The following is a 27,226-nucleotide window of genomic DNA, read 5'->3' as shown; positions in this document are numbered from 1 at the left end:
CAGAGGTGGCCCAGAGAGGATCCAGAGGAATAATTACAATTATCATTATAAAGAAATGTGATGCCCATGTGCGACCGCAGAAGTGTTTATTTATAATGTCAGTCATTAACATCTAGAGTGGATTTCTCGGGGTAGCAGATACCTCCATATGACCTTCTCAATGACAATGGACCTAAAGAAGCACATCAGTGTAGGATTATTACTGTGTCTTTCATTTTGCTCCAAACTGTCTAAAGTTTTTCAGTGCAAGGCTTTTGACCCTGTACCTCCTCCTTGGAGAATTTTACTTTCCAAGACGGTTCATCAGCGTCCTCCTGCAGGCTGGCCCACACCTGTCGACAACTTTCCCGCTGCCTCCAGCTCCTCCTCCAATGCATTTTGTTTTTAAATCCACGCATTGCAGGTACACCCTGTATTTACTCCCAGCTGAGGCTACACGAGCCGGTAGTTTGCTTTGAGAAGACCTCCACGTCTTTGGGCCTTGACCCGATACGTTGCTTCTTATGTCCTTTCCGCATCAGAATCGCTTTAATCGCCAAGTAATTTTATTTCTACAAAGAATTTGCTTTGGCTAATGGTGCTACAAAGACAACATGTAACGGGCATTAAATCAAATAAATGAAAAAAGGATTTCTCAATATAAGAGTCTGGAAACGTTGCATGAAACAGCTCGGAGATACAATCATTTGACGTGTCTCGGCGTTCCTTCACTGCAGTGTTGAGACACTGGAACCCCTCCTCGCAGGTCACCGGTCCTCCGCCTGTCGCGGCGCTGCAGATGAACAGTCCTTCATCCGCCCAGTTTTGCTGAAAATGACGCTTTTCCCATTTTCCCGACACCATCCCCACTCGACATCCGCTGACTTCATGTACGGTCAGAACAGCTGCTGTAAACAACAGCCGATTAAAAGGTTCTGTCTGTCAACCATCACAGGTTATCACATCATTGTGATCGAAATTAAAAGAATGTTAACATGGATAAATTAAGAATAACAATTTTTATTTCCCGTCATGTGTATCTAAATTTTAATGCCTCAAGGCAACCTTTACCGCTCTAAAACCAATTTGGATCAGTTTCCCCGAAGTAAAGAAAACACCCGGAGCCACACAACCCTTTTGAAATTTAAAATGAATTAACACGGCATATAATGTTATTTTTTTGGCTTTATGCTTTCAAAACAAAATATAAATTGCAATTTTTTTTTTTATCAATGAACACTTGAAAAGAAAACAATATTACATTTCTGCATGCAACAAAATATTTTGAACTCAAAAAAAAAAAAAAAAAAAAAAAAAAAAAAGACATTAGGTTGAAGGTCTGCAATTTCCTTCGGGATTAATAAAGTTGTTCTTATTCTTATTCTTATTCTTAAGGTTACTTTTAAACAAAAAACTCAATGTCTATTTGAGTTCTTCTTGTATTTATGAAAAAAAAAGCCTAACTTAATTTTTCCACCAGCATCCTTTTACTGGTGCGTGCAGTCAAATATTAAGAGCGACAAAGATATTTGAACATGTTTTATTTAGATGTTACAAGATCTCCATAATCTTCAAATTTAAAATGACATGTAAAAAAATGAACGAAAGCAAAATACATTTTAATTAAATACTGCCGACCCCTAATCTAGATTTTGAATTTAATGCTTTTTAATGCTATTTAAGGCCTTAATTTTTGCAAAATCTTTTCCATGACTTTTATACTTTTTAATTACCTGCAGAAACCCTGTGAAAGGTATCATTTGGTATCATTTTTCCAGTTTGTTTTCTAAATAATGGTATCTACAATCATACTTTCTCTCAGCACTGCTTCTTTTGTAGTCAGAATGACTGTTTTAAAGGGATGCACGCTTTGTGCTGAAGTCACAAGAGGAAGTAGTAGTAGCATTTATTTTTATGTGTGTATGCATGTGAATATTCACAGGATGTCCTTTGCAAACAACCGACCGCAGCACCGAGATCTGTTTGTACAGGAAAGGGGTTTGGAGGATATCCTCTTGACACACTGTACTTTATTTACACGCATAAACTGCAATCTTTTATCCAGAATTGGTCAAGTTTCATTATAGACAAACAACATGTTCTTGTATAAAATGGAAGTGCAGGTTTCAAGTAAAAAAAAAAAAAAAAATGCAAAGACGTGAGACAATATCTGCTTTCCTTGTCCTCTGATTGGCTGTGTGTTCCAGGAAATGGAAAAAAAAAACAAACCTCAGCATCTGCAGCATCTGAGCAAGCGGCTCCAGAGGACATTCGTCATTGTCCAGTACCGCCGATTTCCTCGGCCTGACAAATGTCCAGGGCATCGTTTCCCTCGGCTCGGCTTGCGGACCTTTTTTATCCGCACTCCACGCTCAGGGCTTGCGGATCCTGGAGCTGCTTCTTCAAGCTCTTATCCAGCAGCAGCAGGCTCTGCAGAGCCAGGCTCCTGCAGTCGGCGTCAAGGTCCCCGTTAGCCACATCTGTCAACAATAAACGACACAAGCTGTCAAATAAAATAATTTCAAAAATAATAATAATAATTTCATCCTCTGGTTGGGGGGGGAGGGGGTTGCAAATTCATCTGCCGATGAGCCAATCACGTCATAGACCGTCTGTAGTACAGGACATCCTGGCTTCTTGTCGATTTCCCAGAAATGAGGGCCCAGCTGCGCGTGTGTGTGCGCCGTACATGTGTGCGTGCATCGCCGCGTCCCACTGAAGGGACGTTCCTGACAGAAGTACGTTATGCAGGTGCCGCACAAGAATAGCACGGTTACCAGAATAATGTATTTTAGGGTCCTTTTGTTGAGGACCGAGTCAATGCTGTGCAGGATTGTGGCATTTTGGCGTCATGATCGCAAAAACGCCGCCTATCAGACTTGAATATAGAGCACGTCCTGCGGCGAGCAGCTTCTGTGACAGCGCTTGGGTTTGCAAAGGACTGTAAAAGAAAGTGAGAACTTTATCTCCTGAGTTCAAGTTGGAGATAAATTTAAATGTATGCCAAAACATAAGAAATGACGGTGACATTATATTGTGAATTATCTCGTCATTACTTTCCCCACTCGGGGGCTTCTACTGATTCACACCTCCATTAAATGTTAAATGAAATGTTATTCTTGTGTAAAGAAAAAAAAAAAAAAAAAAAAAAATTCCCCCCTGAATGACTGATAATGGAATTAATTAACTGTGATTGAGACCTTCAACATGTTAATATCTGCACCGTAATGCAAAGGCGTGGACGGATGGCTGCATGGAAATGTTTTTTACCCGCCAACCAGGATCTGGTCTCCAACAGCTGGTCACCGAGGTTCTCCAGAAGGTTCTGCGCGGGCATGCTCAGAAACACGGAGCAGACGGCGAAGAGGATGCCTCGTCTCACCACCCTGCAGAAAGACGGGAACTTCTCAACCAGGCTGGATTCTGTTTTTTTTTTTCAAAGCTTGTTCTGATACTTACTGGTCAACATGGTAGCGCACCGCCCACACAAAGTCCATCAGAGCACAACCCATCTGTGCAGCGATCTATAAGGTAGTGAAGATTTCAAAATGATGCCGCTTTTGGACTCAAAATACCACCAGGGAGAGCAACGTTTTGTTATTCGCTCCTTAAATCAGTGTTTCCCAACCACTCTGCCGCGGCACGTGACTGTATTTTTCGCACTATAAGGCGCACTTAAACTTCAACCAACTGACCTAGGGATGTTGTGTTAAAGTCGGCCCCAGGTTGAATACGGGTTGCAACGTCAGACAATTTTTGATAACTATTTATGTAGTGCTGGAATACAACGTTGTTTCAACCTCACACTTACTTCAGGTGTCCGCTATTGCTGGCATCCATAAACGATCATAGAAGAGAACAAAGTGCGCTTACCTCTGGTACGTAATGTGCTTCAAAATATTACTGAACATTTGTGTGTATGAGGACCTCCAAAAATGGCACTTGCTTACAAAGAGGAATTCCAACTCAAGGCTATCAGTCACGCAGGAGATGATTCAACATGAATGAATCAACGGTACGCAAGTTGAGAAACAAGCACATCAACTGCGCCAAGTAAAGACCAAACAGTTTCCCAGGGAACAAAAGCGATGAATGAGATGAAGAAAGTTCGACTGAAGTTTTGTTTTGCTTTATATACCGTACGTTTTAACATGCGCCTTATGTATGAAAATAGACCCGTTCATTGCGTGTTATAATGCGGTGCGCCTTATGGGCCGCTAAATACAGGGTTGTGCTGTCAGAGATCATCGGGTGTGCCGTGGAAAAATGCCCACTTTCACCTGATTTTCCAACAACTATTTATTCAACACAAAAATAACGTGTCTTGGTTTTGTCTACCTTTGTGTGCAGCATGCAACGATGAAATGCTCTTCCACTAGAAGGCAACGGGTAGTGAATGAAACTTCTGCTGCTCAAACATCTTCCAGTGAGACAGCGGCAGTGATACGCCATGGATAAATATTTGAAAAGAAAACGTCAGGACGCTCTGGTCCTGAAGAACATTCTGACCTGGATGAAGTATGAATAGTGGTCAGAAGAAAGTCAAAATAAGACAATACGATGAAAGTTAGATTGCGATTGGATTCACTTTTACTGAGCCGACTCCGTTGTGCCTGGTTTGCTGGGAAACGCTGTGCCACGGCGCCAAACTTAAACGGCATCTCCAAAGTGAACACCCTTCCAACACTTTTAGTTCATCTGCGTAAACAGACTGAGAAACAGGCAGCGTTGTTGAAGAAAACCACCAAGATGAGCGCGAAAGCTCTGAAAGCTAGCGACAAAATTGCCGAACTCATGGCTAAATCCAAATAGCTACACAGCTGAAGAGACATTTACACTACCCGCCTGCAAAATCATCGTGGAAGAAATGCTCGTCCCTGGCGCCGTTAAATAAATACCCCAAAAGCACAGTTTCATTCTAGTTCATTAAAAATGTTTTTGACATATTTATTTGGTGGTGTGCCGTGTGATTTTTGAATGTTAAATATGTGCCGTGGCTCAAAAAAGGTTGGGAAACACTGCCTTAAGTTAAGGCCGCAGACTGAAAAGTCAAATGCGGTATTACTTTGTGATCAGATATATGAGTAAAATGTACAGAAAGTACCGGTGCGTTTACTGCCAGATGCATGAAGAGGCCCAATGTGTGGATCAACCTGCCGAGAACCAGGCTGTCGCCGCCCAACAGGTCAAAGGTCACCTGAGGCCTAAGAGAAAAAGATCACATCCAGTTTGGAAAAAGTGCTGCTGCTCAAGGGATGGGCGATCGCCTTCTTGGTCCACAAAAAAACAACTCACTTGTCATAATTCCTCAGCAGGGGGAAAAAGAAGTGTCCGGCAACCGGTGCGTAACGGTTCGGGGTGGCCTGAGCTGGCGGACGCTTGGCTCCCTGCAGTGACATGAAATATTAGCGAGTGACGTGCGGTCAGGGGAGGCAGGAGAGGCCGTGCCTCACTTGGCAATCTTGGAAAGAAAAAAATGTAAGATAAAAAAGGTGTTCAACAGTTCTATTTATCAATGATTTGCACTGTAATGGCATTTTTCTTATACAACTGCACCAGTTTAAGATTTTTTTTTAATTCAAAAATTGCTGGATTTTCACATTCAAATACTTAGAAGAGACATGCAGTGAGGCTGGGGACTGTTGAGCCTCAATGACAGCTGACTGCTAGCCATATTGACTGCATTGCTGTCTCTCTGTAGCTGCTATTAAATGTTGCTATATGAACTACATTTCCAATGTACAGTTTTTTTTGTACACAACTGTATGTTCGTTACTAGTTTCCTGTGCTGAGCGATCATAAAACGGCTGACGAAGAGCCACCAAGTGAGGCACGCAGTTCTCCTGCCTCATGGTAGGGGGCGCTCATAATTCCAGGGATTCTTCTTACGACTCCTCGGCTGCAGAATACGGTGCCCCACCAGCCACGAACCTCACCGCAAGTCACTGATTAGCGATATCCGTCGGTACCTCTTAAGATTGAAAAGGCCGATAATATGCAGGAGCAGCTTTACAGCCTTACAAACCTTGCTCAGACGCTTGGTCTTGCTCTGAATACGCTTTTCAACCACTTCTTTCCAATGAACAGGCCTGTTTCCCGCATACGGGGTCAAATCAGAGGCTGCTGTTGGAGTCAAACAGGCGTCTGCGTTGTTGGTGATTGGCTGAGAAAGTTCCTGAGCTGCAAGGCCGAGAACCTAAGAAGCCCAACAGGAGGAGAGGCAAAGAACTTGTAATTATGTCCAAATCACTGTCACCGTCAACTTTTTTTCACACGCTTTGAACACTGCGGCTTTAGGGTGAATGTGAAATTCTGAGGCCGTTCAATTGCAAAACTGCAAAAGACGACTTTAATAGTTTTGGTGCGCAGGAGGAAGACCAAGATAGCGATCAGCTGGAGTAGGACAAAGCGGGGATGGAAAATGGATGGATGGACTTTTCCTTTTATTTATTATTAATCTTATTCATCTCCCGTGTTCACAACCCACTCAGAAAAAAAGCATTTCCAGTTCATATTTGTGGATGTCACCAGTATGTGTTTAATTGAAAGTATAAAAAATATTTCTGAGTAAATATCTCATGTCACAACATGAACACCTGCAGCTTATAGACAAGTGTGGCCTCTATATGTACACACAGATTTATTTTTGTTATTTTTATCCGTTATGTTTTTTTTTTTTTGTAAGAAAGCTGCAACTCTCACCTCCAAAATGTCCAGCCGCTGACGGAGACTGTAGTTGAGTGAGTAAAACTCTGCAGTCAAATACCGAGTCACCTAACAAAACCCAACAAGAGACGGTTTAAGTCTGAGAAGTCAATCGCGGCTAAAAATGTGTCAAGTCTCAAATTTGCCCGAGACAAGGTGAAGCTCGCAGACGATGGCGTCTTACGGGGACGCAGTCGGTGACGGTGACGGCCACCATGCTCGCGCGTCTGAGAGTCAGGAAGCCGTCGAGGTTGTATTTGTCCTCCATGTGCAGAAGCACTTTAGTCAGCTCAACGCTGATCTGAAAAAGGCACAAAGAAGGATTCAGTTGGAGACCTTGACTTGGAAACAATCACGATATAGGCATCCCTGTGTGTGTGAGTGTGTGTGTGGGTGTGTGTGTGTGTGTGTGTCCATCATACCTCTTTGGTTGTAAACACATTCTTCCTCACCAGACTCTCACACACACTAAGACTGAGCTCCACACGCTCAGGGTCAGTGGAGGATATTAAGGCTGATGGATAGGACAACAGAAATGCATTAATGCAGGGATTCAGACAGTGTGTGTGCTTAAATGCTATAAACTTACTAATTTTTAAAAATAAAATAGTATCAGATATAAATCAAACTCAAAATAGTGATATAAAATACAGAAAATCCAGAAATGTGCTGTATTGTGCAAAAAATGACTCCATACATTAGCAACAACCTGGAAGAAACCATTTAAAATCACTGGTAATAAATGACATATAAGCGAGTTTTGAACAGAGAGGTCGTACTTTCCAGACAGTCTCGAAGATAGCGGGGCGGGGAGGCATTCTTCAGTTCCCGATCTCCAGACATGTCGTACGGAGTCAGGTCATCATCGCTGACGCAGGAAAAGAGCTCTGATACAACTCATGTACTTTTAAACACCCATTTCTGAACGTAGGGCAGGTTGAAGACCTACCTGTCCAGGTCTGAGTCGGGATCAGCTTCTGGTGGTGGTGGTTCAGATTCGCTTTGGGGGGACTGGCCGGGGGTGGTTTCTATTTCCTGAGCGGAGCTGTGGACGCAGACAAATATGCCATTAAAGCATTGCTTCTCCAAAAAGTTGGGGCCGCAGTGCGATGCCGGCGTGAACCCGCGGAATAGGAATATTGTTGCCTCACTGGAATAAAGTGCACATCCACAGTAGGTGGCAGTGGCGCGGAGTATTAGCACCGAGAAGAGGAAATATGAGATGCACTGAACAAACCCTCAAGAGACACCGTGGAAAAATATTTAACAGGGATGATAAGAAAGGCTGTGAGACACGGAGATGATGAGACAAAGTCAGGCGAAAGCGAAGACGAGGAAATATGAGGAAGCGTACGTAGCGCTTGGTTTCACTGTGACGACGGTGGGAGACGAGGAAAGGCCGCTGTTGCAATATCATGACAGAAACCCCATTTCAAAAAACTGTGCGCTGCAAAATGGGCTCATTGCAGCCATTAATCCTGACTTTATTATTTTGATTAAAAAAATAAAAAAATAAAAATAAAAAAAAAATCAGCACAAATTGTTCTATTCATTTTTGTTTTATAGGTTAAGGTGTTTTATTTATTGTGCTCCTGAGTTCATGTTGCTGATCAATTTGAATCTATTCTCATTTATTTTATATTTCAGTATCTAATGGTTCAGTTTGTCAAAAAATGTTAATAAGGATTTCATTTTTTTTTTTTTTATTTCAGCCAAAATTGATGCACTTTAAATCTTTCCTGTTACAGACCAAAAATCAATGGTAATAAAGTTATTCTTCGTTGCAAGTTGATCTATATTTCTTTCTTTAATGTGAATAAGGATACAATGTTCCGCAAAGGTGTAGACGTGACAATTTTATAGATCAATGATACTATTTACAGTTGTGGCGGAGATTTTTTTCTTCTTCTGGGGGGATGTTACAGAAAATAACGGAGAAGCGCTGCATTAAAGAGGACATACTTTAAAGCGTGAGATAAACAGGCTGTATGAGAACTCGCCACAAGGTTTGATATAGACAGGAATGCCAAAGTTGATAGCAGTCTTCTATTAAACAACACACTGGATATTTATTGACATTTTCCAAATATGACACTAACGCCAGGCTTACACACAATGACTGAGAGTCGGAGGGAAATCTTTTTTATCTTCGCAGTCTTAGATCGGGCTTCTCCAAATCACATGTGTTTGACATTATTGCAAAATACTCGATGAAAACATTGACCCTGTAAGATACAGTCTTTGTAAAATCTCACTTAAAACTTTAAAAACTACTCTTCAGATGTGAGGAAGTGTGAGATGATATGAAATAAGACGGTCCGAATCTTTTCAAAGCCTACAGATGTCTTTTGATTTGTCTCTTCTATTTATATTTATTTTCATATTTATTGATATTGTTATTGTTGCGCTGCTGTGACAAAGGAATTTCCCCTATGGGGATCAATAAAGTATTATCTTTTCTTATGCACGGGTGGCATTGGTTGTGCGACTGGTCAATTTTAACGTCTCCATGAAACAAGAGAGTGGATGTTTTGATAAAATTTGAATTTGGCTCGAAAATAAAATGATAAAGGGTTGAAATGTCATAAAAATATTCTGGGCCACTTTCCACGCTCGCCTGCCCTCTAGTGGGTGTGGGAAAAATGGGATTGTGAAGATTTTCAGGGAAAAATGGGATTGTGAAGATTTTCAGGGAGCAGAAACGAGCCTTCGGCGTCATTTTATGGACAATGTGTTTTATTTTTCAATTTGGAGGCAAAAGTTGGACTCACTTGTTTGCAGATTCTGGTTCATCATCGGCGAGAGGAGACATCAGAGAAAGAAGTTCACGAGTCTCCTCGTCCTGTTGGTACTGTATCACACAACAAGGAATGATTTCAGTAAGTAAGACCAGCGGTTTCCAACCTTATTTTGTACCAGAGATCAGTTTTATACATGAAAATGTTTAATCCGAATACATCGATTACATTTTGTGATTTTAATATAAAGTGCGGCAGCAGGGCAAAGACGGAAACAGTTGTTTTTCAAAATAAGATCTGGAAGGTCTGATGAAAAACACGGCATGTAATGTTATTTTTTCTGGCTTTATGCTACAAATATACAAAATATGTATTGCATTTATTTATTTTTTGAATCAATGAACAACTGCAGAGAAAACAATATTACATTTCTGCATGCAACAAAATATTTTGAACTCCAAAAAAAAAAAAAAAAAAAGAAGTAAGACGTTAGGTTGAAGGTTACTTTTAAACAAAATACTCAACTTCTATATGAGTCCTTCTTGTATTTATGAATAACAAAACTCTAACTTAATTTATCCACCTGCATCCTTTTACTGGGGGTTGCAGTCGCTTATTAAGAGCAACAAAAATATTTGAACATGTTTTATTCAGATGTTACAAGTTCTCCATAATCTTCAAATTTAAGATGACATGTAAAAAATGAACAAACGAAAATAAAATACATTTTAATTAAATACTGCCGACCCCTAATCTAGATTTTGAATTTAGTGCTTTTTAATGCCATTTAAGGCCTTAATTTTTTGCAAAATCTAAAAACTAATTTGCATTTGAACATGTTTTCTTTAGATTTTACAAGATCTTCATAATCTTCAAATTTAAAATGACATGTAAAAAAATGAACGCAAGAAAATAAAATACATTTTAATTAAATACTGCAGACCCCTAATCTAGATTTTGAATCTAGTGCTTTTTAATGCCATTTCAGGCCTTAATTTTTGCAAAATCTAAAAACTAATTTGTACCAAGAAAAATCCTCTTTGCAGACCAATCCTGGTACCACTGAGTTAGACAACTCGGGGAGGATTGCAGAACTTATGAACGACATGGTTGTGTAAACAGATATACACGACATGGCCAAAAGTATTCGCTCACCCATCCAAACAATCGCTGTGATACTGTGATAGGACGGGCAACAAATCCAGTCCTCGCTCCTAAATATTCCACAGTCGACTGTCAGCTGGATTAGAAGAACGTGGAAGTGTTTGGGAACGACGGCATCTCAGCCACCGAGTGGTCGGCCACGTAAACTGACGGAACGGGGTCGGCGGATGCTGAGCGAGCCGACTTTCTGCAGCTGTGTCAAGCATGCCGCCACTAGACTCCAGAGCGGTGGAGACGTGTTCTTTGGCGTGAACAATCGCGCTTCACCGTCTGGCGATCTGATGGACGAGTCTGGGTTTGGCGGCCGCCAGGAGAACGCTACTTGTCTGACTGCGTTGTGCCAAGTGTGAGGTTGGCTGGAGGTTTATGGTGTGGGCTTGTTTTTGGCCTCTTAGTTCCAGTGACAGAAACTCTGAAAGCTTCGGCAAACCGAGACGTTTTGGACGATTCACCAGTGCACAAAGCAAGGCCCAGGAAGACATGGATAAGAGTCTTTTGGATGAACTTGACTGTCCTCAAACCCCCCGAACACCTTTGGGATGAATTAGAGCAGAAACTAAGAGCCAGGCCTTCTGGCCCAACATCGATGTGCGACCTCAAAAATCCCCATAAACTCACTCCTGAACCTTGTGGACAGCCTTCCCAGAAGAGCTGAAGCTGTTCTAGCGGCAAAAGGTGGATCAACGTCATATTGAACCCTTTGGATTAGGAACGGGATGGCACTTTTATGTTCATAAGCGAGTCCAGGTAGGTGAGCCAATACTTGCGGCCATAAAGCGTAGGTGTGGACTGTCGTAAAAACCTATCTTTAACCTAAAAAAAAACAAAAAAACTGTGCAATATTTCATTTCACTGTGCAATATTCAGAACTGTGCAATATTTCATTTCATAACAGCTACACTACAATTTTTCCTTTTATCATACTATTGTGCACTCCTTACCTCACTTGTTACTAAGACACTTATAGTTCTATCACTTGTTCACTAAGACACTTTATAGTTTCACTCAGACACTTTATAGTTTATTTTTATTTCTAATTCTGCCTTTTTCTTTTCTTTTCTTTTTATTATTTATTACTGTTATATTTTCTGTAACTCTGGCACAACAATTTCCTTCGGGATTAATAAAGTTGTTCTTATCTTATCTTATTTTAAAGTGCATTGACCCCACCTCAAACTTCAGCTTGGTTCCGTTGATATCCATTTTGGAGGTGATGCATTCCCCGACCACCATGCCCAAATGTCTGATCCGCACCACGCTGCTGTCCAAGTGGCTCTGCATGCCGCCCAGCAGACACTGGAGCAGCTCTGCGGAGGTAGAAAGTGATTAGATCAGACGACAGCGGGGTTCAATGATGCTTGCGGATGTTGGAAGAAGCGGTCAGGGCCGCACCGGAACGCAGCTCCTGGAGCTCCGAGTCCTTCAGCAGGTTCACGCAGAGCAGCAGGGCCTTGCTAACGTAAACCTGCTGCTCGACGGCCGTGTGCTTCACCGCGCTCGGATTAGACCAGGCTTGAGCCACCGACCGTAACGCCTAGAAAAAAAAAAACACACCGGAAAAAGTTAAAAACTACATCGGGACATGATTAAACCCAAAGGTATTCCGTGCACGGACCTGGACGAGCAAAGGCCTTCGATCCACGTCTGCTGCCAGGTAACCCAAAATAGTCCTCAGGACTCGAGTCTGAGGAAATAAAGAATATTTATATTGAATTCTGAAGCTCCGGGTTTGATTTTGGCTGAACGCAACTTCTTACCTCATATTTATATTGTAGTAGCAGCAGTTTATGGGTGACGACAAACTGGGCCTTTTTATTTGTCACGACAAGATTCCCTAGGATTCTGCCCAAAGCGTCAGACCTGAGAGAGCACATAGACACGCAGATTTAACACAACTGCATCTCCTTGTTGGTCTCACTCCATTTATTTTCATCACTCTGTTTATACCCTTGTTGTTGTCATTTTGGTTGTCTATTGTTATCCTCCTCGTTGTTGTTCACTCTGCTGTCTATTGCTATCATTTAATTGTCTGTTTATTAATATTTATGCCCATTTTAATTGTTATGCTGCTGTGACAAAAGAATTTCCCTTATGGAGATCAATAAAGTATATCTTGTCTTATTATCCAATCTATCAATGTGCAACAAAAAAAAACTGCGGATCACAAACTAACAGAGAATGTATTTTCTCGTTTTGTTCATGTTGACAACGCAGGGATAGAAAGTCCGACCACAGGTGGTGCAAATGGGAAAACTCATTTTAAAACGATTCTAAAACATGTTGCGATATTATTTCCTCGACTGCAAAGCCTCGAGCGCGTCTTTACCCGCTGACCGCCTGAACCAGCCCGGTCAGCACGCTCTCCATCCAGCCCGGGGGAACATTGCCCAGGAGCTTCTGGCAAACCCTCTGCCACACCATATCTGTGCGAGCTTGGACCGACATCTGCGGAGCCAACGCCGCAAACACCAAACCTGCAAGGAGCGAAACGACAAAAGTAACCGAAGAACTCACTTTCACGCAAATCTAACCCGCAAGACATCGATATTAGAAATACTGTGCGTGACTACTCTGCTTTTCCCCTCCGTGCTACCACAACCTCACAACATTCATTTGTTTAATGCTATTGACACTCTGTCTATGTTGTCGTTTAGTTTTGATTGTCTATTTTCACCCTTACTGACTTGTCTTTTTCTCCTTCTTCTTCTCTGCACTTCACATGGAATTACTGCCGTTTAAATTCTTGTCGAAATCTTCTCGTCGTGGCAACCGAGTTTGAATTTCTTCACTTGAAGACTCAATGACCTATGGGGAGTTTCAAGATGTGACTGCCAGAACTGCTAGCTGTTATATTTGGAAGAAATTCAAGTCCAGTTGCCAAGACAGGAAGATTTCGCAAAGAATTCACAGACATGCTGCCATTTAAACTGTACTCATCGTTACACCTGTACTTTGCGAGTTGCACGCCAAGCTATCGTAATTATTGTTAATACAAATCCAAATGCAACGTGGACGGCAAAGTGAGAATTTCATTGTACAGGGAAACACATTAACACACTGTACATATGACAATACATACTTTGACTCTTGAATCTATGCGGAGGAGCAGCAGCTCCACCCTGATGGTGGAACATCTCACCCTATCTCTAAGGGAGAGTCCGGCCACGCTGCGGAGAAAACTCATTTCGGCCGCTTGTACCCACGATCTCGTTCTTTCGGTCACTACCTGCAGCTCCTGACCAAAGGTGAGCACGGGACTTAGATCCACTGGTAAATTGAGAACTTTGCCTTCTGGCTCAGCTCTTTCTTCACCACGACAGACGAGTGCAGAGTCTGGATCCATCCGACTGTCCGTCTCCTGCTCCATTCTTCCCTCCCGAGATCCTTAGATACTCCTCCGCTTGGGGCAGGACTTCTCTGACCTTCTCTCCAAAACATCTAACATGTGCCGTCCCTCTGATGGACTCATTCCCGATCCTATCCGTCCTGGTCGCTCCAAAAGTGAACCTCCACATCTTCATCTCTGCGACCTCCAGCTCTGCCTCTTGCCTTCTGGTCATTGTTACAGTTTGCAGGCCTCCTCCACCTTTCCTTGACCCTTTCCTAGTCTTCTATCTCATAGCAACCCGGACACTTTTCTCCACCCATTCCAACCTTCTCGAACCCGTTTCTTTGCTTCATTTCCACATGAAAATATCACGGGTCAGGTTATCCAACATTACGATGCTGATATTAGTTTTACTATGAATTCACAAAAATACTGCTGACGTGTCATCGAATTCAGAAATGCATGTGTGTGTACTTTTGCATAGCATACAGTCAGATACAAAGATATCAAAATGACATTTATTTTCCTCTAAAATACCGTTCACCTATCTCCATTGTGGTCGAAGATACGTCCGATTTGAAGGACGTTCTCGCGCTTCATAAATCAACTCACCGCTGTGCCCTTGGATACACACTTTTCCCAGTATCTGAGCCACGAACGTCAATGAACAGCTTCTTCCGTCTGTTAAAGAAACCAAGACGATGGAATTACAACGTTGAGAAATGACAATTACTTTAAGTATTTCACAGGTCTCTCTACCTCTGAGTGCCTGACACGTGCGCTCCAGCGCGGTGAGCATGGCTGCAGCCAGCAAAGGGTAATATTGTTGAGGCAGAAACACAGACTTGTTATTCTGCTGCAGCTTGTTGGCCATGAGGTCTGGAAGAGCCACCAGGCGTCCCAGCAGAGCCTCCCGCAGCTGGGGGGAGTCAGACGGGCCGGACTCCAAACAGAAGGACCACAGCAGGTCCACGAGCCGACCGCTCTGGAGGAACCTCTCGGTGACGCCGATCAAGTGATTTAGGCTCGCGCTGGGTCTGGAGAAGAAATCTGTTCAGGTCTGGACTCAATAAATGAAGGCCAGGATGCCGTTTTCATCAACACCTACCTCTGGTCTCTTATTGCTTCCATCAGGACCAGCAGAGACTGCTCCGGGGGTCCGCGCAGGAACAGGCCATCCCATAATTCTGTCCGCTGTGCGGCGGTGAGACCGTGCAGCCAGTCGGCTTGGATGCTGCTTACAAGGAACTGAAGCGTCCGGGTGAAATGGGCTCTTCTGAACTCTGACCTGTGACCTGGCGTGCTTGTGCTGTCCGTCCCTTCGTCCAAGTAGGAGTGGAGCGTCCGGAGAGCCGAGGCGACCTCATTTCTGTCTTTGGATGAACTGAGGGTCCCGAAACTCTGCGCGACGACTTGCCGAACCTCAGCATTTGGAGTGAGAGGCTCCATTATTTCAACAAGATCCAAATGTTAGATACACTCCCTGTGTGAGCACATTATAAAACAATTTCAGGGGATCAACAGACAAGCAAGCTGCACTTTGAGGATGATATCAGGCAAAATACACAAGTGAAAAGTGGATTTCTTTACTTTTTTGGCGTTGTAATTGTGATTTAGATCGGTTATTAAGCACGGCAGTAGTAAACAAGTCCCTACTCAGGGAGGAAGGTGGACAGTGAGTTAGCTGTGATGCTAACAGTAAGATTGACGTCATACGCACCGCTGCTTTTTTTTTAAAATAAGTTAACTTCATAAACTGACCAAGGGAGCTGGAAGGCTTCTTTCTGACCAGTGAAGTCTATCGTTGCAAGTGACATTTCATGTAAATCCAGGAAGGTCCCGCTGTGACGCTCGGCTAGCTAACGCGGATACGCGTTGCTTCCGCTAAATAGGTCCGTGTAGAACACGGGCGGAAAAGAAAGGTTCCGGGACAAACGGTCCGAGGGACGTTCAAGATGCCACAAGACTGGATGCAGTCAAAAACTTCTTTGGTTTCTTTTCTTCCGGTAATTAAATATGCGCGTTGTCTTTTTGCAGATTTGTTTGTTAAATAGGTTTTCATTTATCACTGTGATGGCTTTTCAAAAAGGGATTTTAGTTGAAAACCAAGGGATGCATATCTTTTGGAAATTGAATTACTTTCCATTTTTTGGCGTATGATAAGAAGATGAGGTTCAGAAGGTTAGCAAATAAAGTAAAATGGAAAAAATCAAGTGTTATGCACGGTTGCAGAGAGAAACTGGTTTGCCCAGCCAAGTCATCACCTTGATTCTTTTACAACCTCGGCGGCTCGTGAACCTGGAAATAAATGGATGCAAATACATGGGATAATATACAACCTTGCGATAAACAAAGCAACCAAACCAATTCTTTTCAATCCATTTATTTTTCTAATCTTACTTTCACTGCTTACCTTTATATTTTCTCTTTTTACAATGACTGAAATTATACTTCCCCTGAAACAACAGGATTAGATCTCGTGGGGATATTCAAAAATAACATACAGCTGTAACCAATACTTATATAATTTATACATTTATCTTTGAAAATAGGAATAAATTTAAGTTTTACAATTTCTGTTCTCTACAATATTCTTTTCATCTTCCCATGTCACACAATGGCAAGTCATGCACTACACCAGTAGTGATGTTTGTGCCTTGAAGGAAAGGGAAAAAAACAAACCAAAAAAAAAAACAACAAAAAAAAAAAAACTCTTTGGACACTGGAAGTGAGTGTGAGAGGAGCGAGAGGAAAAATATCACAAAAATGACAATTTATATTTACAGTTAAGCTTCATCATATATAATTTAATAAACTGACAGTCACTTGGTCAGTGCTTTTCCCAGGGCTCATCATCAGGTTAGTTTAGAGGAAGTGTTTTAAGACACAGAGGCACAGTGTTTAGACTAGTATGCCAGTTGTTTGCCTTTCAGGAAATAATGAGAATCCTATTATTTCAGGGAAAAGGCGGACCCCCGACGAGTTAATTCAAATGTCTGTCTTTGGTCATTTAGACGGAGCTAAACTGAAACTGGATCTGGGTAAAGTGCAATGACCTTCTGCCGAACGGGAATGTTTTTGTCCGCTTCATGGTCTCATCTGTCGTCTGTCTTTTGTCGTCCAAAAAGTACCGGATAGCGAAAAAGTGAAACCGGGGGAGAATTACTTGGGAGTGTAGCCTGCTGTGTTGAGGTGTCAGACCATTTCATCTTTGCGATCTGTGATTAATTACTATAAGCATCAAACCTCCGGGCACACTTAAAAGAAGAAAACATTACTCCAAAAGCCTAGAAATTAGCTCTAAAGGATGGTGATATCATGAGGTCTCACAATCTACAACTCCACCTACTGGTGTTTTAGCATATGATTTGTCAGTAAAAACTGAAGTCAACCAACGGAATCAAAGATATACAATATTATTTAAAAAAAAAAAAAAAAGAAAGAAAGAACGAAAGAAAGAAAAAGAATTCTATGTTTCCATGCAGTACCTGACTCCATTTGGGAAGACAACGCTAGAAACCGCAGACTCAGCTGTACATCTAAAAACCACAACCCTGAAGACGTCACAGCAGCAACAACATGACAGAGTGCAGCGACCCGGATCGATCTGAGCAGGTCACGTTCAAGCGTTTGCATACCGTGGTGAGCCGCCCAGAGTCAGTAGAACTTTGATTTAAACATTTCTCCGAAGTCAGCAAACTCTCCCCAAAAAAATGCCACAAATTCTGTTATCCTTTTTTTTTTTTTCCCCTCCCTTTGCGAATTGAGAAATAGCAAACAAACAAACATATTCTAGATCAGAGTGTGTGTTGTGGCGGTGTTGTCACGCTCAATAAATATCTGCATGTGACTGAAAACAAGAAGAGAACCCAACAGTTACTGTACACGCTACATGCTAGAGAAGAATACAGGCAGCCATTTCTCAGCAGAAAATAAGAAAAAAAAAGAAATGCTATTTTTTTTTTTCCCTCTCAGACTAAAAAAATACCTAGAATCTAGAATGAGTGTAGAAAACTTTACATGTACAAGTCATTTACATCCAAGGCCATTTTCCGTGGTGTGGCAGGTGAGGAGGAGTGAGACTGATGTGAACAAAGGTGAAACGCAACACTTCTGTTCAGTGCAGCAGCTGGACAAAAACCGGTCCGCCATCGCCCGGCTAGAAACTCTTCCACGATGTTTCAAACTGGCACAAATGTCCGTTTTCAATGCCAGTAAAAAGTGTCCTTAAGGTGTTGAGTGATGGGTCATGTGATGGCTGCACAGTCCACCTCCAGTCCGCACATGTTCCTGATATATTTTGATGAAAATGTAGAAGATGCTTCAGGAGAGGAAACGCAAGAGCTCCATCTTCCCTCCGACGCACACTTTCGTTCAAAGCGTTATTGCTATCAAAGTCTGCCATGTCTCTTCAGTGTCATTTCTGCAGATCGACCGACGCAATCCTCAGACACGGCTGCAGAACTGCGTCAATATTTCCAATTAGTTATGGCATTATGGTTAGTCTTAAATACAAGTTGGTTGTCTGTAGCAAGAGTCCACAAGCTTCCGATTTATCTACAAAAAAATACCTTCATTTATCATTTGATCCCTTCAAAATGTTTGTTTCTTTCAACTAAATGACAATGTGATTAAAAAAAAACAAAAAAAAAAAAACAAAACAAAAACATAGTGCAAAAGTACAACCATGTGATTCTTCACATACAGCCAGAATGTCAGTGTTTTACAGTTTTACTGAAATGGCTGCGTCGCAAACAATGATAGAGGTCGGTCACCTGGATCACCTCAGTCCTGTAGCACTTTCTTTCCCTCCGTAAGAGAACGCCGTGATCAGGCAGGCCGTACTCCCCCGAAAAACGCCGGCAATCAATCTTCCCTTCATGCTAAACCGAAGTATTTTAGGGTTCAGAACATTAAAATATCACTGTGAACAAGTGAAATCACTGAGATGCAGGTGATTTTTTTTGTACTAGGGAGTGATGGGAGGCGCAGTGCTTTCCCACGCCAGGTTTCCAGCCCACCTGAACACCGACACCCTGTGTCATCGCAAATGTAGAAGAGATGAAGCGCATTACTGACAACCCAGATCCTTCATTTGGGAAACTTACGGCTGCAACAACACAACCTTTAAGTAACACAGAAAAAGGGTCACATCACACACACACACACACACAAAACCCTTGGGGTGTTTCTCATCCTCCACCCCTAGAAATGGAAAGAAAAATCAAAGTTATTAAGAGGACAGGAAACCCTCACTCTTTGGGACTGGTAGGTAGCACAGCAAACAGATCAAGAACGAATTGAAAGGATGAAACAGCAGATCCTCATCTCTGATCGGACCGGGGCTTCATACGGCTTCGGGTTGGAAAACGCGGTTCCGCCCGGCTCCCGAGGACGCTGTCCAAACACCGCAATTCCAGTAACACTCATGACTGAACCGAGGCAGGTACGGTTTGGAGAAATCATTCCATCACCTGAGATTTAAGGCCTTCAGGTAAAATCATCAGGTTATTGTTGTTTTTTTTTTAAAAACTACATCAAACTTTGACACTTTTTGACTAGGGGCGGGGAAATTTCTGCTGCTTTAGATTTCTGACCTCTTGCATACGTGAACACACTCATTCACACAACAGGAGGGGAAGGGAGGGACACAGGTTCCTCTTGCCAAACGCATGGAAATCACAGGAACCCAAGTGGATTCGGGAGGAATATAAAAAAAAAAAAAAAAAATTCAAAACAAGCAGAGATTCAGGGGATCGAACTAAAATAGCTTATTTTTCACTGACCGCTATGAATGCCTCAGAAATGGTGAATTCCTTTTTTCGAGGGGTCGTGTGAGTGGGGATGAGTTGAGTGTACGCTTCTTTTTCTACCAAAGTAAAATCAACCTTTTTTTTTTCTTTTTTTACATCTTCGATTGGTAGTGATTTTTTTTTTTTTTCTTTTTCCCCAAAACAAGTATTCAACCAGCCTGTGAAGTAACTGTGAGCGGCTCTTGAATCACAGTGGTGTCTATTTGACCTCCAGGATAGACGGGTTGGATTCCATGATGGCAACTATTATTTTGTCAATGTAGTCCTGGAGCCTGTAGTTGATCTCCTCTTGTTTGTGAATAGCCTCCATCAACTACAAAAATAAGACAAGGGCAATTCAGTCAAACGGACATTCAAGTTGGGCCGCGACCGGTTTGTGCGCTTGCTGTCTGACCCACCTCAGTTCGTGACACGGAGTTGATTTCGGCCGCCAGGGAGTCCGAGAAGGAGGCCGACATCAGGTTCTTTGCTCCTTGGATGCTGAGGTTGATGATCTGGCCGTTCAGCTCATCGTTCTGCTCCTTCAAGCTACGGTTGTCCTACAGACGGTCAATCCGATTAGATGATCTGGCTTTTGGAAAGGCGGCGTTACGGGAGGGCGAGGAACCTGGGGTTGCATCTGTACCTGCTTCAGTCGTTTGATCTCCTGCTCCAGTTCTGCCTCGCGGGTGCGGGTCTGATATTCTTGCAGTCCTGCGCTAGGAGAGCGTCCTCTCTTGGCTTCAGCTTCCAACTTGTACAACTGAAGGTGCTCTAGCTGTTTACGCAGGTCTTCGATAAGCTATAGAACAGTCAAATAAAAGGTAGACGGTCCGTTAGGGGGAAAAACACAACCTTTATTCTATAAAGAAAGCCCCTATAATTCAGTCAGGTCCATGTTCTATAGCAATATGCTACATCTAATATAATGTCGGATCAAATACTACATTCCACTACCCACTACCGCTGTAACACGCGATAGCTGCTGTTTACAGTGATGTGCAGTCAGGGGAGGCAAGAGAGGGCGTGCCTCACTTGCCAATCTTGGAAAGGAAAAAATATATAAAATGAAAAAAAGAATTCAATGGTTATATTTATTAATTTCATAGTAATATTATATTTATTCAAATTGTCAGCATTTAATGTTCAAATATTGAGAAGAGATATGTGGTGACCATCGCAGACTGTTGAGCCTCAATGACAGCTAACTGCTAGCATGCTCTGCACTAAGACAATATTGCTGTCTCTTTGTCTGTCGCTATTAAAATGTTAAACACTTTCACTATATGAACTACATTTTCCAATGTATGGTGTTTTTTGTCAACAAATGTAGTGTGTTACTAGTTTCTTGCTCAGAGCGATCACAAAAGGGCTCAGAGGAGCCGCTAAGTGAGGCACGCAGTTCTCCTGCCTCATGGTAGGGGACCTCATGAGTCCGGGGCTTCTTCTTGCGACTCCTCAGCTGCAGAATGCAGCGCCTCACCAGCCATGAACCTCACGCATGTCGCTGACTGTCTAGATTTATTGATACACTATCTCAGGTATTTATGAATGGCATAAGTTATCATCTGTATAGTTCTAAATGACGAATGGGTATGCACATATCCACCTGTGTATCATTTCCGTATGACCCTATCTGTAAATCACGAGTAAATTACTGGCCTAATACACCATGTAGACTGTTGATTTAGGTATTATATCTTCACTTTATACTTTATTAATATCATATTTTGCACTTCTGGATATATGCTAACCTGCATTTTGTTACCCTGTACCTGTACAATGACAATAAAGTCCAATCTAATCATCTAATCAAATATAAAGTGCAAACCCGTCTCACCTCTTGAGTGCTCTCCTTCTCTTTCTGGTTCTGATGGCGCTCGTGGCTCAACTTGTCAGCCAATTTCTGGCGGGAGTCCGTCTCGTCCTTCAACCTGTCGCCCGTTGTTTCAGTCTCATCCTGCAGCTTCCTCTTTTCCTGGAAATGTAAAATGCAGATGGAGAAGTTTCAGTGGAGCAGTATTTGGGAGTTAATCATTTCACCACTAAAGGAATCTATTTAATGTCATTCAGACGTACAGAGCAGAACTTCTTTTCACAAATGAATTCCAGCGATATCCTTTTAAGACTTTTTTTTTTTTGAGAGGTAAGCTTCTTTCTAGGAATCAATCCTATTCTATTCCAGCGCAGTTTCAAATTGATTTGTAGACAAAAAGGGTCCATCATCGGCCCGAAAGCGAGCCGCTCTGGCAACGCGGCCAGGATTTAAGATTTGTGATCGCGCCAGCAGCACAAGGACAAAACAGGAGCCAAAGCCAAGAGCTAATACGCTACGGCTCTCACCTCCTCTAACCTTTCGATGTTTGCCCGGAGACAAGGAACACAAGACCTCAGCTCACTGTTCTCCTCGTCCAGCTGCTGCACCCTGTGTAAAAGACAAGACAGAAAAGCGCAATCCTAAAGCCGTGCCAAAGGTCTTCATCGGCGCTGTTTTTGATGGCTGAGTCGAAGCCAGACTGGTCGGACTCTACGGCAGATCAGTGCCACAGGGAGGCAGTGATGAGCCGTGTTTTACCCCGTCTGAACCTCCGCTGGCTTCTAAGTCAACCTGATTCTCTTCTGAAGCCAAATAAAAACACCACAATAACAAAAATGAGCAAACAAATTCATTTGACTTTTTTTAAAAACTATCTATTCAGTCCTGTTTGAGATCTGTATCGTGAACAAAAACATGTTGTTCCTCTTGTTAGCAACGGGACAAACATTGATCGCAGCAACAAGCATCAATTTCCACATATTGAACAAATCTGGATCCACATCACATTTAGAGCAGGGAGGACTAGAAAATACCTGGCCTGCAGGTTTTCCATCTCCAGTCCCCTCTCCCTCTCCAGTTTACTCAAGGCCTCCTTGTGACGCCGGGTCTCCTGCTGTAGCTGTTCGTCCGCATGGAGCTCCTGCTCCTTCAGTTGCTCTTCCAGGGCATTGGCCCGATGCACCAGCTGCAGGTTCTCCTGGCGCAACCGAGCATGTTGCTCTCCGGATGCTTCTGACTCCTTCTCCAGTTCCGCCACGCGACGTTCGAGTAGCAACACCTGCCGGATTGATTTATAGTTAACGGAACAGGAAATTAGGCTGCATTTACGGGGCAGTCGTCACACAAAAAGAACAAATAGTCATTGTCTGTGAGCGACATTGCTTTTTGTTTTTTTTTTTTCCCCCAGCGGACCGAGGAGTTCTCACCTTGTCTGTGATGTCATTGTCAGCCAGCTCCAGGATGTCTCGTGTTAAATCGCTCACTGTATCCAGAGTTATGGAGTTGTTCTGGAGAAGATGCCTGCATGCGGAGAAAGGAAACGTTACGCTCGCTGAAGCCCGTTCAGAACGCGTCGGTTTCCAAATATCGTATCTCCGGCCGAAAGAGTAACTTCGCACTGAGACAATTTTTGCTTACCGAGCTACTTTCTTGCTGGACAGCCTCTTCCCCGCGCTGAATAGGAGATAAAACGACAGGAAAATAGTCAGGAAAAGAAGCTGGATGGAGGAAAGTGACACCATGGCCTGCTATTTCTCATTGCCACCCCCATGCCTTTCTGCGAGTAAACAATCTCCACTGAGATGAAGGGCACCAGATAGGGGAGCTTTAACACAACCACTAGGTTCTTGTCAAAAAATGTTGCCGCAAAACAAAGTAGCAGATATCACAGCGAACACACACAGCAGCTGAGCTTTACGCAGCTGATCCAGGATCAGTTTTCCCTACAATTTAAAAAGTCAACTGATTGCGGAGCATAACACAACACTCTTTCTGAGTGTAAAGTGTTGTGCAGATTTTCTCATTGAGTTGGACACCTTTGCCTGGCACAAATTTACAGCGGCTAAACTGATAACATAGGGATTGCGGGGTTACTAAGTTTCCGTAATACAGCTACTCCCCGGTAATCCTGGATCAGCAAGGCTGTTCTGACAACAGCAGGTCCTTTGAGAGGCTTTCCTCAACTACTGGCGGTTATCCTAAACAAATAAAATGCAAAAAAACGCCGATGTAGACATCACTTACCTGTGATACCAGGTGTCACGGACATTAAATCAACTTAAAGTCAGCGAAGCAAAACCTTGCGCTGTCTACAAAGTGACGTCTACCACTGAAAGCCACAAAAATACTACAATGGAGCTTTTCGCGTGAAAGCCAAAGATGCTAACACATTTCACGAAAGAGGAAGCAAAGGAAAAAAAAAAAAAAAAAAAAAAAAGAGGAAAGGCTCCTCAGACGGTGGGTTTCACATTGACTTGAAACTGTCGAAAAGTCTGTGTTTAACAATGTCATTTATATAAAAACACAGAACAAGTCTATTGCAGCATGCACACAGGATTAGAACATGCAGGATACTGTTTTTGAAATTAGCACCGCAAAACACACACAAACACACACTTGGGGTCCGAGTGAGTCGGGAGTTATGTGTTACCTAGTCATCTCTAGGAAATTGAGGCGAGTGGAGAGGTCTTCGAGACGACTTATTTGTTTATGACACTGGCTACAGAAAAAGTCCAGCGCCTCCTCCCTGAGGAAGCTCTGAAAGCAGTCAGGAAGAGGGGGAGCAGGTGCACTGGGAGGGGGAGGGATGGAGAGGTAGAAGAGGAAGAGAAGGAAGCAGTGAGTGACAGGAGAGAAGAGGTGCTCCAAAAAGTAGGAACGGACACCTTAGCAAGTGGATTTTGGGGGAAAGTGTGAAGGCGATGGGGGAAGTGAGACAGACCGTGCTTTGTGGCTGTGATTAGTGTCAGGGGGGGAAAAAGAAGTGTAAGGAAACAAAACATTCGGAGAGAAAGAATGTGTCGATCTCCTTCCAGAGCTGATAAGTTTATCTTTCCCTGAAGCTCCACATTCTTGTCTCCCCCCCCCCCCCCCCCGTTCCCTGGTATCTTTGCCGCAACCTCGCCCGACCAACAGAAATACCCGGCATTGCATTAATCCCTGCGCATCACATTGACAACCTCTAGAGAAAATGATACGCCTGGTGGTGTTTCACGGTGGAAGCCTGTGTCCTCTTCTCGCATCACCTCTACCAGCTGACTGTTCGCTAAGGGAGTGAGTCAAGCTTGAATTATGCAACAAACTGGCGCAGGATCCTGTTTATGTAGGCAGAAAGGCTGCTCATGCACATGACAAAGTGCAAGGTAGTTGTTGGACGGTCATATGCGCTGTCATACCCAGCCATTTTCTTCTGAAGGTGTAAAGAATGACTCCGGGAAAAGCGGATCCATCTTATCTCATATATGTCAGGATTTTACCCCGTGTAGAACTGAGACGATCGAATAAGATTTACATGAAGTCCCTCGGCCGGTGCATATGCAGCCGGATATGGGGGCGTGTGTAGGATCCACCGCTACATGTGGCAACATGGAGAATAACTCGCCCGAACGTGGTGACGCATTCACACCGAGTGGGTGAGCTTTGTGGGATGCGGGGTGTGAGCACATTTCTGCTCAGCTAATAAGCAGAGCTTTCTTTTCCATTTTGCACTTTGAAGTCCGATTCCAAGTTCGATGACAGCTGGTCTAATGTCATCGCAAAACGTAATTCTGAAATTACCGTGTTTTGCAGAGCATGAGGCGTGCCGCATTTTGAGGTGCGATATCAATGACCGGGTCTATTTTCACACATAAGGCGCACGGTATATTAAGCAAAACAAAACGGTCAGTTTAGTCGCACTTTATTTATCTGGTTTTGTCCCCTCAAACTGTTTGTTCAGTTCATCTGCTTGCCTCCTCCACTTGCATACCGTCGATTCATTCATGTTGAATTCTTCGGCGGCTTCTCTATTCCCATCATCTCCACTGATAGCCTTGAGTTTGAATTCTGCTTCGTAAGCGTGTCTCTTAACAGGTGCCATTTTCTGGGCGTCCTCATACAAACAAATGTACAGTAATATTCTGTTGAAGCACAGTTCCTACCGCTTTTATGAAAACCGTCTGACAATCAATCAAGCGGAGCGGCTTCATGGCCTGCCAAAGTTGCACTAAAACATTTAGACAGATGTTTGAGCGCAGTGTGCCACATAACATTGGTTGGAGGTCAGTAAGCACAAGAATTCACACATAAGGTGCACATCTGATTTTTGAGAAAATTTCAGGATTTTCAGTGTGCCTTTTAGTATGAAAGGTTTTCCTATCATACTGTATACAGACTTCAAACTTCAGATTATATTGTCGATTAGTAGATTAGCCACATTCTCTTCTTCGAAAGCAGGGATGCTGTTATTTAAAGTCTTAAATTGTGTTTGTTTGTTTTTTTAACAATAGCTCCGTAGGACCAGCTCCTTTCAATAGCCAGCTTGTCACAAAGCCTAAGTAGTTTCCTGGCAAGGCAATCCACAGAAATATCACCTCAGTGTGAATTTCACGTTATCCGGCTTAAGAGTTCCACATGAAAATAGAGTTGGAAGGAGCAAAGCGACGGCTGGGTAAACACTAAGTAGGTGCCTGAAAACAAATGCACAGAGTCGTAGAGGGGAGGATGGGATGTGCTTGGTCCTCAGACATCTTACGTTAATGCAGTTAATCTGGAGCTGTACTGCGGTTGTCTTTAAGATCATGGTTAATTAAAAAACAAAGAAGAATCCCCCTTTCAAAGAAGAAGTCATTGTTCCGAGACGACAGGGGCTAGGAAAACAGAGCGGCGGTTTTAAATAGTTTTTTTGTACAACTTCCAAACAATGGGAGTGTATGAATGTTGCATTCCCCCACACATATCTTGACCTTAGCCAGAAAAGGATGTCTCCAGATAGCTCTTATCAGTGCCTTTGCTCGGAGGCGAACGTTTTGTTTGTAGAACATAAAAAGGGTCATTGCAGCCAGTGCAAGACATACCAGAACCTGACGACGATGAATCACTTAGATCCTAGATTTATGGAAGCGAGCAGCGAGTGGTCAGGCTGCTCGGAGTTAGTCATAGTCGCACTGACACAAACTAATGGAATCGGTGTCAACATGTAATTTGACTGTGCAGCACTCTGTTGTTTAGTCATACGAGGCAGGGCCCGGTACCTGGGAGACACCAGCGAGGAGCCATTCAGTTGTTCTGGAGGCTGCAGCAGCGGGGGGTCGCCCGTCCCATCTGGCCCCTCCACGCTGCTATCCAGCAGCAGCTCTGAGGTGTTGCTCTCCCCGAAGTCTTCAAAGTGCTCCTCCTCTCCACCGATGACCGACACCAAGGAGTGGTTGTGGAGCTTCGGGTTCAGGGAAAACCTTGAGGGGAACAAATCAGAAAAGTCAAAACGACTCCGAAATACGAGGCCGCGTTTGCACTTCACACGGGATGCAAATGTTTTGTTGGATAGTCTGAAATAAAAGAATGTCCCCAATTCTGATATTTTCCGGGTCACTTAATTAAAGGTGCGATTTTGTTGCCAATTTATGCTAATTTTATGCAAATTGTTTTGTTGTTGATTTCAGCATGATTTTAAAGGTGGCTAATTGCGGTCGTAGTTTGGGAATTTTTTGAGGTGTTTGAGAATAAA

The 27,226-nt window shown here is 43.1% G+C and overlaps 2 protein-coding genes across 6 annotated transcripts in view; both read right to left on the bottom strand.

The window, feature by feature from the left end:
• Positions 1-1,989: 1,989 nt before the first annotated feature.
• Positions 1,990-15,804, bottom strand: telo2 (TEL2, telomere maintenance 2, homolog (S. cerevisiae)). 3 transcript variants are annotated; one of them, XM_086140452.1, is made up of 21 exons: positions 15,676-15,804; positions 15,023-15,397; positions 14,674-14,951; positions 14,527-14,595; positions 12,913-13,060; positions 12,344-12,446; positions 12,202-12,270; positions 11,979-12,120; positions 11,757-11,893; positions 9,456-9,535; positions 7,634-7,729; positions 7,464-7,552; positions 7,107-7,198; positions 6,869-6,985; positions 6,682-6,753; positions 6,005-6,175; positions 5,275-5,366; positions 5,084-5,183; positions 3,439-3,503; positions 3,250-3,365; positions 1,990-2,459 (listed from the first exon to the last, which is right to left on the bottom strand). In XM_086140452.1, exons 2-21 carry the CDS (start codon positions 15,361-15,363, stop codon positions 2,335-2,337), a joined length of 2,502 nt encoding a protein of 833 aa, XP_085996578.1. In that variant the 5' UTR covers positions 15,364-15,397; positions 15,676-15,804; the 3' UTR covers positions 1,990-2,334. The 3 variants fall into 3 exon arrangements, with proteins under 3 accessions (XP_085996578.1, XP_085996579.1, XP_085996580.1); XM_086140453.1 differs by having other exon boundaries at positions 1,999-2,459; positions 15,635-15,770; XM_086140454.1 differs by lacking the exon at positions 15,676-15,804 and adding an exon at positions 15,505-15,522 and having other exon boundaries at positions 1,999-2,459.
• Positions 15,805-16,284: 480 nt separating this feature from the next.
• The window catches only part of rab11fip3 (RAB11 family interacting protein 3 (class II)), a 30,915-nt gene continuing 19,973 nt past the window's right edge, over positions 16,285-27,226 (bottom strand). For 2 of the 3 annotated variants that reach the window (XM_086141031.1, XM_086141033.1), the window contains exons 5-14: positions 26,754-26,954; positions 24,173-24,313; positions 23,161-23,196; positions 22,950-23,043; positions 22,557-22,801; positions 22,050-22,131; positions 21,547-21,684; positions 20,353-20,508; positions 20,126-20,266; positions 16,285-20,040 (exon numbers count right to left, since the gene is read on the bottom strand). In XM_086141031.1, the coding sequence (XP_085997157.1) occupies positions 19,927-20,040; positions 20,126-20,266; positions 20,353-20,508; positions 21,547-21,684; positions 22,050-22,131; positions 22,557-22,801; positions 22,950-23,043; positions 23,161-23,196; positions 24,173-24,313; positions 26,754-26,954 (1,348 nt within the window). In that variant the 3' untranslated portion in view covers positions 16,285-19,926. The remainder of the gene's footprint in view (positions 20,041-20,125; positions 20,267-20,352; positions 20,509-21,546; positions 21,685-22,049; positions 22,132-22,556; positions 22,802-22,949; positions 23,044-23,160; positions 23,197-24,172; positions 24,314-26,753; positions 26,955-27,226) is intronic. The other variant, XM_086141032.1, reaches the window with a different exon arrangement.

The sequence above is a fragment of the Fistularia commersonii genome, chromosome 33, assembly GCF_037954325.1.
Source record: "Fistularia commersonii isolate RoL2024-O1a breed Wild chromosome 33, RoL_Fcom_v1.0, whole genome shotgun sequence".
NCBI lineage: Eukaryota > Metazoa > Chordata > Actinopteri > Syngnathiformes > Fistulariidae > Fistularia > Fistularia commersonii.
Note: the sequence above shows the minus strand (reverse complement) of the source record. Positions and strands in the feature narration are given on the sequence as shown.